The 16,240-nt window shown below is 45.1% G+C and overlaps 1 protein-coding gene across 1 annotated transcript; it reads right to left on the bottom strand.

Annotated features, from left to right (window-relative positions):
- Positions 1–3,854: 3,854 nt before the first annotated feature.
- LOC128419308 (trypsin-like) lies at positions 3,855–11,563 on the bottom strand. Its single transcript, XM_053399810.1, has 5 exons — positions 11,524–11,563; positions 10,394–10,553; positions 6,642–7,057; positions 4,432–4,568; positions 3,855–4,007 (listed from the first exon to the last, which is right to left on the bottom strand). The coding sequence occupies exons 1-5, from the start codon at positions 11,561–11,563 to the stop codon at positions 3,855–3,857; spliced, it is 906 nt and encodes a 301-aa protein (XP_053255785.1).
- Positions 11,564–16,240: the final 4,677 nt, after the last annotated feature.

The raw sequence follows: 16,240 nt of genomic DNA, 5'->3' as shown, positions 1-16,240 counted from the left end.
CCCAAAAGCATGTATTTGGGACTCTATGATGTCGCAGAGGGTTATGTGACTCATGCAGGATCATGGATGGGAAGACTTGTGTCCTGGTTCTGGGACTCAACATGCTGCAGAGTATGTGATGTTAGTCTCTTATTGCAACAGGCCTCTGTGATCTACCAGCTGCGACAGCTGCCTCAGGAAACCACACTCTGACAGGCCCCCTTCTGTGTCAGTGAGGTAGCTGCGGGTTGCCATTTTATATTTCCCTTAATGTCCCTTAGGGGCATTGTGAGAAATTTAAAATGGCCGCTTAGAGAGCTAGCCACCTGAAGTAAAGGACTCAGGGCAGGTGTAAGGTGGCCAAGTGTCTTACATTACAGTCCTCTGCTTTGAAAGGCTTTCATAGGACACGACTGGTTTCGAAATAATCCTCTTTTTTTAAGAAGAAGAAGAAACCCTAAAGAAGGGAGAGCAGGAAGGGCCTAGGAGTTGTCTGTCAAGAGTTTGTAACTGAGAAACAAACGGAGCAGGCACAAAGGTCACTCGCTCATAGTTTTCTCAACCACGGTGAGATGTTTTGTATTTCCATCTGAATTATAGTAATTCTGTCTACATTTTCATCACTACATTTACATAAGCATATGCAAAAAAAATAATTAGCGCATATGTGCCTTCATTTCTGGTGACGTATTTCCTTTTCTGTGGTGATGCATATGTTGCCACCCAAGCTGCGGTTGCTAAGATAGGGGTGGGGAACCCTTTTCTCCCCAAGGGCCACATTCCCTTCTGGGCAACCTTCTGAGGGCCACATGCAAGTGGTGGGCAGGACTAGAGGCAAAAGCAGGCGGAGCAATGAATGCAAATTTTACCCTTATACAGCAGGCTAGCTTCTGCACTCACACCCTCCATCCAGGCAAGCAAGAAGCCTGATGAGCCTTCGAGGACACATTTGAGCCAAGCAGAAAGCTTGAGGTGTGAAGTAGGGCCAGCGAGGGATGTTGCCTGGTGGGGGGAGTTCCGAGGGCCAAAGAGAAAGGCCTGGAGGGCAACATTTGGCTCCTGAGCCTTAGGTCCCCCATCCCTCCAACTAATGGACAAGGCAATCACATCACCAGAGACACTGAAAATGTGCAGCTCCCAGGCCAAGTGTATGGCAACAATGAGCAGAGGGAATCTTCCAGGCAAGGGCTGTTCTTCTTGGCAAGTCTCAACAGGTGGTTAAATGAATGAAGCTGCAAAATAATTGGCCAGTGATGAGCTGCGACACCATTCCTCACCTGCAGCTCTAAATATGGAGGGACCTTTCCTGTTTGGGGTGGGCTAGGAAAGCTGACTATGAAGAGCATTGTCCAAGGGGGATAAGCATCCTATTAAGTATCCGTGCCCCTCAGTAATACCCTAGTGTGCGTTAGCTGAGTTAATTATAATGCCTGCAACACAGCAAGCAACGCCTCTGCTCTGCTGGTGGGTGTGCAATTCCAGCGCTGCCTCTGCGTCAACAAGACGATAATTATGCCAACCCGGCGACAACTGCTCACTCAGCAAATCCACACTTCCTGTGCTGGAACATCCTCTCATTCTTACTAAAGCACCTTTGAAAGATGGAAGCCAGACGCTGTGCCAAAGCTATCATTAAGATTCCACCTTGGCTTGGCATCCCTTTGCTCCGAGACTCAGGCAGCTGGATCGCGTCCTCAAATTTAGCTGGTTTAAATGCCTCCTTGTTTGTGCTCGTGCTTCCAAACCTGCTCCCTCCTCTCACTTGACTGAGTGCAAACGTTACGAGATGTATCCTTTCTCCCCTGATATACACACCATGCAATCTGCATCAGGAAAGTTTTTTCCAGTTACGTTCTGTGCCACTAGGATGGGTGACTAGGTCAATTTTGGTTACACACAGTTTCTCACTTAGGTTCGATTCTCCTCATTGCCATATCCGTTTGCATTTTTTTAAAAAGTTCTCAGGGAAATCCATCAGCCTTTTGGTACTTTTCTCTCCTAATATACACATCTTAAGGCAATTTTGCCCAGTGTGTGCATTTTTGCAAAGGTTTTTTCCCTTAACTCAATGCATTTTGTATGTTAATTGCACTAATATAGGCATTTATATGCACACTTTACCTTACAATAGGCATTCTTGTGCACATAACTTGGCTTGCAAAATTCAGAGAATTGCAAATTTCAGAGGGTGGCTGTGTTTGGGTTCACGTATTGTTTCGGAAAGTGTGAATTAAGTATGTTCGCCTATAAGTGCCAACGGAATAAAATTCCCTCCTTTCCCTGTATGCCATTCTTTTTGTCTAACCTCGTCTCCTGTGTTTCCAACAACAGCTTGACAGATGTCCATATGGCAGATGATGCTTTCCCCTTGTAAATGAAGTCATTCAAAAAGTCATGTCCTAAATCTCTTCAGGGTTGTGCTGCTGTGAAAGGCACAAGAGGAAGGCAACTAAAACAACACGACAACCCTAGTGTTATTCAAAAGCTGGCTTTCAAAACAGTGTTCCTGGGAACTTTGCTGTTTATTTGCCAGAGATTCCACAACGAAGTCAGCGATGACAGACAACCTTCTGCAACATTAACAATCTTTCCTTCACAGTAGGGCAAGGGTGGAGATGTGTGCGTTTTTTCCAGCCCAGGGCTGGATTCCCTCAAGAGTAATGGGTCAGGGGCTGCATATCAGCAGTGGGTGAGATCAGAGCCAGCCATAGGTGGCACTACTGCCACTCACCACCCAAGGCTCCTCCGGAAGAGCTGTTTATTGAATATTCTTCCTGATTTGCTTGCACAAAGCTTACACCCAGCCAGGGCTGTATTTAGGTTTGATGAGGCCCTAAGCTACTGAAGGTAATGGGGCCCTTTATAGGTCCAGGTGTCCTTTGTCAACAACAAATGGTCGCTGTTTTTTGTGTTGAATATATGCTATATGGTAATCTATGGACCTAATAGGTATGTAAAACCATTTGCACATGTTGCCATGCAACCAAGCCATGCAGAATGTAGGCACCCTATATATAGAAATGAGCAAACCAGTGATATTTTAGGGAGCAGGCTAGCAGGCAGGCCCATTACTTACATCATAGTAGCCTACACAACACAAAACACTGTTGCTGTATGTAGGTTTTATTTTATTTGTTTTTTATCTTATATTTTGGAAATGAACATCCAGGTTTTTTCCCCTTTAAATTTTTTTTGGGGGGGCCAAGAAAGTGGGGCCCTAAGCTATAGCTTGTTTAGCTTATACGTAAATCCGGCACTGCACACAGCTTAGATTATTTTATGCTTTTATTCAGCATTTCTTTGTGGGGGAGATTATACAAGAATGGGCACTCATCCTGATTTGTTTTCAAGATGATTATACACCTTCCTGTTCATCATTCATTCAACACACACCTTTCTGTGCAATTTCTGTGTCCTTTCCCAACTGAGAACAGACTGTTTTTAAAAATTGTTTTTTTACACAATAGACACAGAGCACGTCAATTCACTTTAACTGCAAAACTGCAAAGCCGGCAACTTCTCCATCACATCATGAATCTTTGCACCTGGAACACAGCACACCTCCCAGGACATCCTGTTACCTCCACACACTGCCCCATCCCCCTCTCTGCTGAATTCCACAATGGCAACACTGAGAATAAGAAGGAAGAAGAGGACAGGCAATCCTCTTCCTGGACTGGAAGTAAGTAAAAGGACAAGCAGATGGTAGCTGGCTGAGGGCAACCTGAGGTCAGCGATGTGGTGTCCCTCCACTGGCACAACCAACTTCTGGAAGGACACAAAAGGCCAAGAGACAATACCCAAGACTTCTTTCAAGACCCTTTATTTTGCAATGTGAGGACGGGAGGGATACTAGGTTGTGTTCCTCAGAGATGTTAAGCCAAAGCCATCGTCTCCCGCAGCCAATTAACGTAGTTGCAGACCTTGACAAAGACGCTGGGGCTTTCTACCTCAGAGCATTTTTCAAAGCCCCAGGATGTGATGCCTTGCAGTGCGTTACGACAGACAAGGGGTGAGCCAGGGTCTCCCTGTGGAGGCAATGAAGAAATGCTGTTATGGAGTAAAAAAAATCCATCAATTCAAGGTGGCGGTACTAGGATATAAAGCCTGGGACCTGCAGTGACTAAAGGATCGCCTCATCTCTCATTTCAGGGGTGGAGGCCAGATCTTAATTTCATCACCCATGATCCTGGGGAATCCTGGGAACTGTAGTTTAAGATTGCTGGAAACTGTTGGTTTTTGAGGGGGAAACTACAGTTTCCAGGATTCTTTGGCAGAAGCCATGTGTTTTAAAAGTATTTTTGTGTAAACAGCCCTAGGCTCCATGCTTCCTGTCATCAGCCATGTGCAAGTAAGTATCAAAGACTCTAAGAATAAATCAGGAGACACAAACCTTAGGATGGCAGTGGTGTTTTATGGCTGGGGGAGGGTGGTAGGAATGGCCATGCTCACCTGGCAGGAATCAGATCCACCCATCTTGACAGTAGCACATAGCATGTGCCCCAAGTGGATAGCAGGATAGGCAGCCAAACATTCCTGGTCAGTCAGGGTGGTGATATTTCCGCAGTAGAGGATGTCTGGTGGGTACTCTAGTGGGGATGAGGAGAGGTAAGTGAGAGAGGAATGGATGAAGTAGGTATTTAACATGCTGCAAGAAAATCTCACTCTCTAATTATTTGCTGGATTCCCCACCACTGCCAACACACTTTCGCCTTTTCTCATGGGGCTGATTCACACAGAGTTTGTGGCGGGTTCCTAGGTGTAAGAAGGCATCGTTTTCCACCCCAAACCCATGCCTAGTCGCATGCAGTGCTGTTTCCATTCCACTGCAATGCAGCTTTCAACAACAACAAAAATGTTATTCGTCTCAGTATTCACTGCAGCAGAATTTCATGGAATAAACTACACAGGTGCGAATCCAACTAAGTTTCACTCAGAGTAGACCCCTTGAAATCAATGGTCCTTCATTATATCCCTTAAATTCAGTGGGTCTCCTCTGAGCATGACTAGCATTGGAGACAATCCATAATTAATCCTGTATTTATCACGGTATTCCACACCATTCATTTCAAAGCAAAGGAAACACAATGCAAATGTGAGGGGGAAGTAATCAATTGTGTGTCATTTGTGGACTGAAAACAACTACAGCAGCAAATTGTATTTGCTGGATTGAGTTCTGGGCTGAATGTGGGATGACTCAGCAAACATTGGCCATTTCTACTCCCACTTCCATTTCCATTTGAATTCTCTGACATCTGTAGACCTCAAGCTAAATGCCTTCAGTCACTGTCACTACTGCCCATTTTCATGACCTTCTGCTCCGGGCCCAATGTCAGACTCCTGCACCCTCTTTCTCAACCAGCTAGGGAGTGTTAGGATGTTAATCCTTACAGAAAACCTGACCTATAACTGCTGTTTGTAGATGCTTAATGGATTTTGGCGAGGTAGAAGTTGAGCAACTTAGAGAAGTGAGGAACAGGGAATTATAAGACATTGAGTTTTGGCAAGTTCCCCCTGAAAAAAAGCCCTGGGCATCAGTGTTATGTGACTACCTATCAGGACATCTGGAGGGCTTATATTAAATTATGTTTAATTTAAGATACATATACCGTATTTTTCGCTCTATAAGACGCACTTTTTCCCTCCTAAAAAGTAAGGAGAAATGTGTGTGCGTCTTATGGAGCGAATGCAGGCTGCGCAGCTATCCCAGAAGCCAGAACAGCAAGAGGGATCACTGCGCAGCGCTCCCTCTTGCTGTTCTAGCTTCTGGCTTAGCCGTGCGCAGCCTCTTTAGGACAGCGGGGAGCCTTCATCCCACCGCCCTGAAGAGGCTGCACAGCTATCCCAGAAGCCAGAACAGCGAGAGGGATCATTGCGCACTGATCCCTCTTCCTCTTCTGGCTTCCGGGATAGCCCCGCAAAACCTCTTGAGCGCAGCGGGAGCGCTCCTGCCTCTTCGCTCAAGAGGCTTTGCATTGCTTTCTTGTTTCTTGTTTCTAGGTGCGTCTTATGGTCGGGTGCGTCTTATAGAGTGAAAAATACGGTACTGATGGTCACTGTGTCCACAATGTGAACTGATCATGGTCTAGTATTATTTGTATATTCAGCAGCAGCAGCATATCTCTTTCTTCTTTAATTTTATTTGACTTTTTCTCTTTTTCCATTGCTCGCTAAGTTTTCAAATAAAAAATTCTGCCGCATAGTGCACCAGGGAAAGGGTGAGCAGTGGGACTTGGAAGATAAGAAAGTGCAGTGATAGAGGCTTCTCCCACTTCATCAGTAATGGGGATTCAACCCCACCCCAACTTTAGTACACATTTCCCCCTAATGAGCACATTTTGTATGCAATTTTGCCAAATGTACACATTTTTACAAAATAAATTGTCATTATGCAATGAATTTTTGTGTGCTATTTCCCCTGATATCTGCATTTTCATGCAGACTTTCTCCTAATATACACCTTTTTGCACCCATTTACTTGGCTGAAGAACCGTATTGCAAAATTCAGAGAAATGCGAATTGCGAAAGACGGCCACGTTTTGGTTTGTGTACTTTCAGAAAATCTGAATCAAGTAGGTCCGCCTTTAAAAGCAAATTGAGTCAGAGTTCTCCCCCATCCCTGTTCACATCCTGGGTTCCTTCCAGCTCCCCAGCCCCACTACCTTTCTGCAGAATGGGGGTGCCCCATCCAGCGACGACACAGTAGCTGCCAGGATCAACACAGCTGCTGGGCAAGGCAAGTGGCTGGACGCTGTCAGTCAACCTGATGGGGGTCAGGAGTTTGACCAACATGATGTCGTTATCCTTGTTGAAGCTGTTGTAAAAGGGGTGGCGGATTGCCTTGATTCCGATCTTCAGCTGCTCTGTCCCTTCAAAGCTCAGCAGGCTGTTTTCTCCAAGAGCCACATAGAAGAAACTGTGGTACAAGGAGCAGGTGTAAAGGACAAAGAGGCACCCAAATGCATTGGAGCAGGTATGGCCCTCCAGGTCTCTCTCTCTCTGGCCCTTGGGAGTCTCCCTAGACCACACCCTCTCTCCAGCCACGCCCATCTTCCCAGGCCACTCCCCCTCACCAGCCCTGCTTTGTACCCTTTTGAGTGCTTTGGCATGGCTAGAATGTGTCCTGAATGCTGATAATGCTTTTGGCTTGCCTGGATGAAGCACAGTTTGTCTACAGTGTCAGTATATATAAAAACTCAATTTCTCTAACCACTTCTGCCTCTTGTCTCACCAGGTCCAGCAAATACCCCTGCACTGCTTGAGGCAAAACAGGAAGTCCTGCCCTGCTGCTGCCACTGCTGCCGCCACCACCAAAGTACCATGCCTGCTCCTGCTTCCACCTTCACTGTACATTCTGCCACCTCCACCATTAGCAGAGAAGCATCACAGGCACCGGTGCCAATTTCGGGCGAGATTCCAGGGATTTCAGGGAGAGATCTCGGACAAAATCACACGAGAGACCTTGCACACCCCACAATATATTGGGCGATTTCGGCCAAGATCTCACCAGAGATTGCCACGATCTCTTCTAAAATCAGTGCTGATTCCAGCACTTCTCCACTGCTGGTGGAGGTGGTGGCAGCCTCACCCCACTGAATGACTGTGCTGCTCCTGGCTCTCACCCACCACTGACATGTGGCCCTCGGATGATTGCCCAGAAAGGAATGTGGCGCTCAGGCTGAAAATTACTCCCCATCCTTGTTTTAGAGCACAAGGCTGCCCTCGCTACATTTGGTTCAGATATATCTATTCCTTTCCCCAGGATTAAAGTCTGCCTCTAAACACGCCACGAATTGGTCTGATCCCCTTCTAAGGTCATCTAAGTGGCCACTCTGGATTTCGCCTTTGGCAGCCTTCTCCAAGCTGGTGCCCTCCATATGTTGTTGGGCTACAACTTCCATCAACCCCAGATAGGGATGTCAGAGGATTCTGATGAAAATGCAAATGGGAGGGGAAATTGCCAATATTCATTTTTGCTGTTGCTTTGAGCCTACAAACAATTATTTAATTGATTACAAACACCCCACTTCCCATTTGCATTGCACCTCATTGGTGCATAATACAATGGCAATGCAATTTACGTAATAAATTACACAAGTTACGTAGTTTTGCCACTGTGGACAGCAAGCTGAATAACAGACAAACTGCCTTAAACAGAAACAGGACTAATATAGGGAAGAATGAACAATTATGCCTTTTTACATCCATAGCCCCAATCAGCATGGCCAATGGTCAGGGGCTGGTGGGAGTTGTACTCCAGGAACATCTGGAGAGCACAACTTTGGGGGAAAGCTGACATGGGAAGAACGTGGCTGTTTGCCATTGGAAAATTGTGTAAGAGCTAAGTTGAGCCAGAGGACAGTGAGCTGGAATCTCCCAAGTTGTTTGTGATTAATGACAAGTCAAGGCAAACAACTTCTTGGCACGCCAATAAAAATTTCCCCCAAAGGGCTTCATGGCACTTCAAAGGGCATTCTGAAGCAGGGTGGCCAAATTTGCTCCCCATCCTGCTCCTGCACACCTTTGAACAGCAGCCTGACATAAAGGCATTGAGCAGGAGAAGCCTTTTTGTAGCATAGTGATGCACAAGGGGAGGGCCAGAGCTCAATGGAAGAGCATTGGCTTCGCATGCAGATGGTACCAGGTTCAATCCACAGCATCTCCAGGTAGGGATGGGAGAAATTTGCTGCTGGAACCCTGGAGAGCTGCTGCCAGTCGGTGTAGACAATAGTGAACTAGGTGGGCCAACGGTGTGACTCTTTACTGGGCATCCCAAGACTGGCTCAATGCCTGGGGTATTCAGGGGGAAACAAGGTTCTATCAAGAGCAGCCACCAATGCAAACCCACTGAAGACACCTCACCTCTGAAAGGCACACATGGGGATCCCCAAGAGTGTCATTTACTCTCCAGGGTGAGCTCTTCTCAAAAAAGCTCAACAACTTTGGCTGGGTAAAAAGCCCTGGATCTAACCTTTGTAGACTTGGTTGCATTCCAGCCACACAAAAGCTAGATGCACTCCTCTCCCCATCCTGCATCCAGACAAGCAAGAGGCAACATCACAGTTCAGGGACACATTCCAGCCAGGCAAAGGCATACAAGGAGGGTGTGGAGCAGGGCTGGTGAGGGTTGTGTCCTTGGCAGAGGGGGTGTGGCCTAGGGAGATGCCCAAGAGCTGGGCAGAGAGGTCTGAAGAGCTGCATTTGGCCCCCATAACTGAGGTCCTCCCCCCTTCCCTCTCTCAGGGCAGTTCTGAATCTCTGAATAGCAGAATTTCTCGGGCTCTCCTTAATTCTCAAGACCAGGACCTGCCAAGCTCCCCTTCTTTACTGACGGCCCCATCTGCACTATACATTTGAAGCTCAGTGATACAGCTTGAAACAGCCATTGCTTCCCCCAAAAGAATCCTGGAAAGTCTCGTTCCTTGATGGTGCTGAGAGCTGGTAAAGGTAAAGGGACACCTGACCATTAGGGCCAGTTGTGGCCGACTCTGGGGTTGCAGCACTCATCTTGCTTTATTGGCCGAGGGAGCCGGCGTACAGCTTCCAGGTCATGTGGCCAGCATGACTAAGCCACTTCTGGCGAACCAGAGCAGAGCACAGAAACGCCGTTTACCTTCCCGCCGGAGCGGTACCTATTTATCTACTTGCACTTTGATGTGCTTTTGAACTGCTAGGTGGGCAGGAGCAGGGACCGGGCAATGGGAGCTCACCCTGTTGCAGGGATTCGAACCGCCGACTTTCTGATCGGCAAGTCCTAGGCTCTGTGGTTTAACCCACAGTGTCACCCACGTAGGAGGCCCGTATTCCCCCGAGAGAGCTGCAATTCTCAGAGTGGGTGAACAGTTCCCCAGTTTCTTTGGAGGGAGCTATGACCAGGGCTGTCCACCCCATGATGCTCAGTGAGGCAGCTGCCTCAGGCAGCAGGCTCGGGACAGATGAGAAGGATGGCAGATCCGGGCCCACAAGGACGATGCTGCTCACTGCCTCCTGTGCTTGTCACCTGCTGCCACTGACTCTTCCTCATTCTCCACCACTAGTGATGACTCATCCATCCCTGCCTCTTCTTCCACCACTGCCCATCCCGCAACTGGCCTCCTTTTCGGCCCTCTTTTTTCTCCCTTGCCACCTTCAGCATACTGGGGCTTCCTTGGGCCACCTCAGGTGGCGGAGGCAGTGGCGGCAGAGTGGAGGAGTCATTGTCATTAGTGGCAGCGGTGGTGGTAGTGGTGGAGGAGGCTGTTTTCTGTTTTGCTTCAGGCAGCAAAACATCCTGGTTCAGCCCTGGCTATGATGGTGCAAAGTGGTAAGATGCAGCTTTGACTGTATAGCACAGACAGAGCCGTAGTTCCACAATAACAGGCCTCCAGCTTGTCCTTCGCAACAAATGCAGCCCCTGCCTCCCAGTCACACATACCGATTTGTGAAGCACTGAGCAGCGGTGACCAGCCACTGGCTGTTAATCAGAGTCCCTGTGCAGTGGAACTTCCAGCCATCAAACAGTGCTGCTGTCCAGGGCTGAGAGTTTTTGTTGCAGTGGAAACCCCTGAGCAATCCTGGTCCATTCTGTGCAGCCACTATAATAATAAAAAAAAATGGACAGGGATATCACAGCAAAGGGTTGGGAACGGAGGAAAGCAAATAATGTTCTTCTAGCTCTGCTGCAGCAAGGCATGGTCACATCTACACACCCACCCACCCTCCCAGCTGAGCGGAGAATACGGATGAGGGCAAACACAACACTGCTCCATCAACCTCAGCCAGCCCTGCCTGCCTGTCTTCTTATTTGCGCCAGATCCAGGGGCTAGCACTGCCTGGCTTGCCTCCCTCGCCCCCTGCATTTCAGTGTTGCCCTGTGTAACTCAGCCAGGGGAGGATGGAGTCAAAACTAGAATTAGTTGGCTCTGTTTGTCATTGGCTCTGGCACCACCCGCTGTTGGTCTTCCTGCCTTCTGTCCCACCAGTCCCAAAGGGCACCAGCCACCAGCGATACTGATAAAAAATGGTACTCATTTGTCCAGGTCGGCACCAGTGGCTTGGCATTGTTGGGCACTTGCTAAGAGCAACTCGCCAGGAAGAGAGCAGGCATTGCCCATCTTTAGAGGCTCCTAGGCCCTGTTGCTTAAGAACACAGGAAGCTGCCTTATGCTTGGGAATGAATCTGGGACCTTCTGCATGCAAAGGAGACGTTCTGGTGTTGAGCTATGGCTCATTCCCATTGGTCCGCTAGCTCAGTACCATCTCTACACTAACTGACAGCCATTCTCCAAGATTTCCAACCAGGTTCTCTCCCAACACTACCTGAAGATGCCAGGGATTGAACTTTGGACCTTTTGATTGCAAACCCAATGCTCTACCATTAAGGTACAGCCAGTCTCCTCTTTGCTCCCCCTTCCAGTTCACCTGCCCTCTCTGAATGCACAAGCCGAGAAGCATGTATTGCCTATCTTGAATTCCTTTTGGAAGTAAGGGCTGTATATAGTTTTCAAAAATAAATAAACAAGCATATCTGCTCTTCAAGTCTGACTCCCATATGCATGATCTCACCTGCTGCAACCAGAAGTACAGCCATTGCTAGAAGCTCCATGCCTATCATCAGAACAGGCAGCAAGAGTAGGCTGTTGGGTCAACAGACGCTGGAAATTTTCTGAAGGATTGAAGGAGAACTGTCATTGCCAGCTTGGGAACAAGGCTGTACAAAAGGGGTGGCCAATGTAGTGCCCTCTAGATGCCTTCCTCCTCCTGACCTCTGGTCATCCATTTTTGCTGCTACACATCAGGTCAGGGAGGGTTGAGGTCAGCATGGTTCAAAGGCACCAGTGGGAATGCCAAATTAGCCCAACTGGTGTATTTTCGCTGTGATGAACTCACCAGTGCCTTGCATTAAGCGACAAAACATACATAAGCAAACAAAATAAATAAATAAATAGTCCAGTAACACCTTAGAGACCAACTAAGTTTGTTCTGAGTATAAGCTTTTGTGTGTATGCACACTTCTTCAGATACACTGAAACAGAAGTTACCAGACCCTTATATATAGTGGGAGGGTGGGGTAGGAGTTTTCTCAAAAGGGTAGTGGGAGATGGGTGATTGACTCAATGGGTATAGTAAACCTGTTGACGACTGTTAACAACTGCAATTAGTCCTACAGGAAAAAGCAAGGGATAGTATGCAGATGACCAAAAATAGCTTTAGCATGTATACTGAGACAAGAATCCAATATCTCTATTCATTTTTTTTTTATTTTTTTTTATTTTTTATAATATTTTTTATTACGTTTCTTTCCAAATTTTATACATTACAAACAAGGAGTTTACAAGAAACCATTTTTTTTTTTTTTTAACAAAAATCCCAAATTGGACTTCCCCACCCCTTCCGATTCTGCGTTCTTTATATTAACAATGTCAGCAATTTGTTACCTTATGTCATACCTTATTGTAACTTTTGCATGTTATGAATCTATATTCAATGTATTATGTCAGAATTTTTATACCTTTAAAATAAACATAACATGTTCAATTTCATATTATCTCCTTTTCTCTTTTATCACTTAGTTTACTATTTACTTAATCATAATTGCTAAAGCGTATCATTTTCAAATCATGCACCGTCTTAAAATTCATACAGTTTGTAATACTTTTGCAAGTAGTCTTTAAACTTTTTCCAGTCCACCTCAATTGTTTCTACATCCAAATCTCGGATTCTGCCGGTCAGTTCAGCTATCTCCATGTAGTCCATCAACTGCGTCTGCCATTCCTCCAGCGTGGGTAAATCTTGTGTCTTCCAGTTCTTTGCGATGAGTATTCTTGCTGCTGTACTAGCATACATAAACAAAGTTCTGTCCTTCTTTAACACTTTCTGGTCTACCATGCCCAACAGGAAGGCCTCTGGTTTCTTGGGAAAGGTATACCTAAATACCTTTTTCAACTCATTGTAAATCATTTCCCAGAAAGCCTTAACCTTTGGGCATGTCCACCAGAGGTGAAAGAAAGTCCCCTCTGCTTCCTTACACTTCCAACATTTATTGTCAGACAGGTGATGTATCTTAGCTAACTTGACTGGGGTCATGTACCACCGGTATATCATTTTCATAATGTTTTCCTTCAAGGCCGTACTGGCCGTGAATTTCATTCCGGTGTTCCATAACCTTTCCCAGTCTTCAAACATAATGTTGTGTCCAACATCCTGTGCCCATTTAATCATAGCAGATTTAACTGTCTCATCCTGTAAATTCCACATAAGCAGCAAGTTATACATTCTAGATAACAGCTTTGTCTTTGGTTCTAACAATTCTGTCTCTAGTTTCGACTTTTCCACCTGGAAACCAACTTTTTTGTCCATTTTGAAAACCTCTTGAATTTGAGCATAATGTAGCCAGTCTCGCACCTTATTTTTTAGTTTGTCCTGGCTCTGCAACTTCCAATTGTCTCCAATTTTTTCAGTCAATTCCCAATATTTCGGCCAATAGGCCTCCATATTGGGTCTTTTTCGGGCCTTGGCCTCCACTGGTGATAGCCACCTCGGAGTTTTACTCTCTAGTAAGTCTTTATATTTCATCCAGACTGCAAAAATTGCTTTTCTGACAATGTGGCTTTTAAACAATTTATGTGCTTTAACCTTGTCGTACCATAGGTATGCGTGCCATCCAAAAGCATTATTAAAACCTTCCAGATCTAGGACATCGGTGTTTTCCAACAAAAACCAATCTTTCAGCCAGCAGAAGGCTGCAGCTTCATAATACAACCTCAAGTCCGGCAGGGCAAACCCCCCTCTTTCTTTCGAATCTGTTAATATTTTAAACTTTATTCGGGGCTTTTTGCCCTGCCAGATAAATCTAGATATATCCTTCTGCCATTTTCCAAAGCAATCCACTCTGTCCACGATCTGTAAGGTTTGAAACAAAAATAACATTTTCGGCAACACATTCATTTTTATAGCTGCAATTCTTCCCAACAAGGAAAGTTTCAATCTTGACCAAATTTCTAAATCCTTTTTAACTTCCAACCAACATTTCTCATAATTATCCTTAAATAAATTCAAATTCTTGGAGGACAAATAGATCCCAAGGTATTTCACTTTTTTAACCACATTCAGTTCTGTTTCTCTCTGAAACCCCTCTGTTTCTGTAATTGTTAAATTTTTGGTCAGAACCTTAGTTTTTTGTTTATTCAACCTAAATCCCGCCACCCGACCAAATTCAGATATAAGTTCGAGAACTCTTTTTGTACTGGATTCTGGCTCCTGCAGTGTCAAAACTAGGTCATCTGCAAAAGCTTTCAGTTTATATTGTTTCACTCCGACCTCTATCCCTTGTACCAACCGGTCCTCTCTGATCATATTCAATAGCACCTCCAGGACTGAAATAAATAACAGAGGGGATAGAGGGCACCCTTGTCGTGTCCCTTTTTCAATTTTAAATTCCTCCGTCACCACATTGTTCACTATTAATTTAGCTTTTTGTTCTGAATAGATTGCATGTAATCCATTCTCAAACCCCCGTCCCACTCCCATCCCCTCCAAATTCTTCTTCATAAACATCCAAGATATATTGTCAAATGCTTTCTCCGCATCAATAAAGATTAACACCGCCCTTGTGTTCCTGTTAGTCTGCAAAAGTTCTAAAATGTCAATGATGTTTCTAGTGTTCTCATATAAATGTCTACCAGGGAGAAAGCCAGCTTGGTCTTTATGAATTACTTCATTTAAGACTTTTTTAAGTCTATTTGCCAAAATGTCTGCAAATATTTTGTAATCCACATTTAGGAGTGAGATGGGACGGTAGTTTTTAAGCTGAGTCTTTTCAGATTCTGACTTAGGTATCAATGTGATGAAGGCTTCTTTCCACGTTTCTGGTGCCCTCTTCCCATCCATAATCTGGTTACATACCTCCAACAAAGGTTGTATCAAATAGTCCTTCAGAACCTTGTAATATTTGGAGGTAAGTCCATCCGGGCCTGGAGATTTGCCTAGTTGCATATTCTGAATGGCACCTTCAATTTCCTGTGTGGTTATTATAGAGTTCAAGATTGATCTTTTATCTTGAGTTATTTTTGATAGTCCATTTGTCTTTAAAAATTGATCTATCTCTGGTTCTTTCTGGGGCCCCTGTGCATACAGTTCTTTGAAGTATCTGTGGAAGCACCTCCTAATTTCTTCTGGTTTCTGTACGGTCCTTCCATCAATCTCTAGATTTGTTATCGTATTTAGCTTTTGTCTTTTTTTCAGCTGCCAAGCTAGCAGCTTTCCACATTTATTTGCTGATTCAAAAGATCTTTGCTTCATCTGTTTTATTTTCCATTCAATCTCCTGATTGATCAATTTTGAGTATTCTGCTTGGTGGAATTTAATTTCTCTCAGCACCTCCTTGGACTTTGGTTTGGTTCTCAGTTTTTTTTCTCCTTGGTGTATTTTCTCCAATATTTTGTCCTTCTTTCCGTTCCAGAGTTTTTTCTTGATTGAATTCTGTTGTATCAGAAACCCTCTCATAACAGCTTTACTTGCGTCCCAGATCGTTCTTTTTTCAACTGTAGTATTCAGATTTATCTCAAAATAGTCCTTTAATGTTTTTTGGGCCTTTTTCACAATCTCTTGATCTCTTAGTAGTGTGTCATTCATTCTCCATCTGAAGGAACCGGGTTGAGTTAATCTAAGTTCTATTTTCAAGGCGTTGTGGTCGGAGCATGTTTTTGGGCAGATTTCCACCTTTTTAGTCTTGGGTGCCAGCCCCCTGGAGGTCCAGATTTGGTCGATCCTTGACCAAGACAGGTGGGCCTCAGAGAAAAAAGTTCCTTCTTTACCTAGGGGGTTCTTTGTCCTCCATATGTCGATCAAATCCAGATTGTCAGTCAGTTCGAAAAAAGTTTTGGGCAGTCTGCCATCAGATGTTAAGTTTTGGTTGTGAGACTTATCCATATGTGTAGACACCACTCCATTCATATCTCCCATCATTATGATGTTAGCATAGTCCAGATAGTCCAGCAACGTCTCATGCAGCTTCTTGAAAAATTCTGATTTCCCGTCATTTGGGGCATAAATTCCTAATATCAATATTTTTTCTCCTTGGGTTTGAATTTCAATTGCCAAAATTCTTCCTTGTTCATCCTTAAATAGAAATTTGGGTATCAGGCTCTCCTTAGCATAGATCACCACTCCTCTTTTCTTTACTTTGTCAGACGAAATAAATTCTTGGCCTAATCTTTTATTTACCAAAACCTTCCTGTGGAGCCTGGTCACATGGGTTTCTTGGAGGCAAATAATATCCAAT

Source organism: Podarcis raffonei, chromosome 8, assembly GCF_027172205.1.
Source record: "Podarcis raffonei isolate rPodRaf1 chromosome 8, rPodRaf1.pri, whole genome shotgun sequence".
NCBI classification, from domain to species: domain Eukaryota; kingdom Metazoa; phylum Chordata; class Lepidosauria; order Squamata; family Lacertidae; genus Podarcis; species Podarcis raffonei.
This window is presented reverse-complemented; position numbering and strand designations above follow the sequence as displayed.

Coding starts and splice junctions, on each gene's coding strand:
- LOC128419308 (XM_053399810.1), bottom strand. CDS start 11,563: ATGGAGCTTCTAGCAATGGCTGTACTTCTGGTTGCAGCAG. Junction 10,554..11,523: donor TGTACTTCTGGTTGCAGCAG/GTGAGATCATGC, acceptor TTATTATTATAG/TGGCTGCACAGAATGGACCA. Junction 7,058..10,393: donor GCTCAGTGCTTCACAAATCG/GTATGTGTGACT, acceptor GGTACAAAGCAG/GGCTGGTGAGGGGGAGTGGC.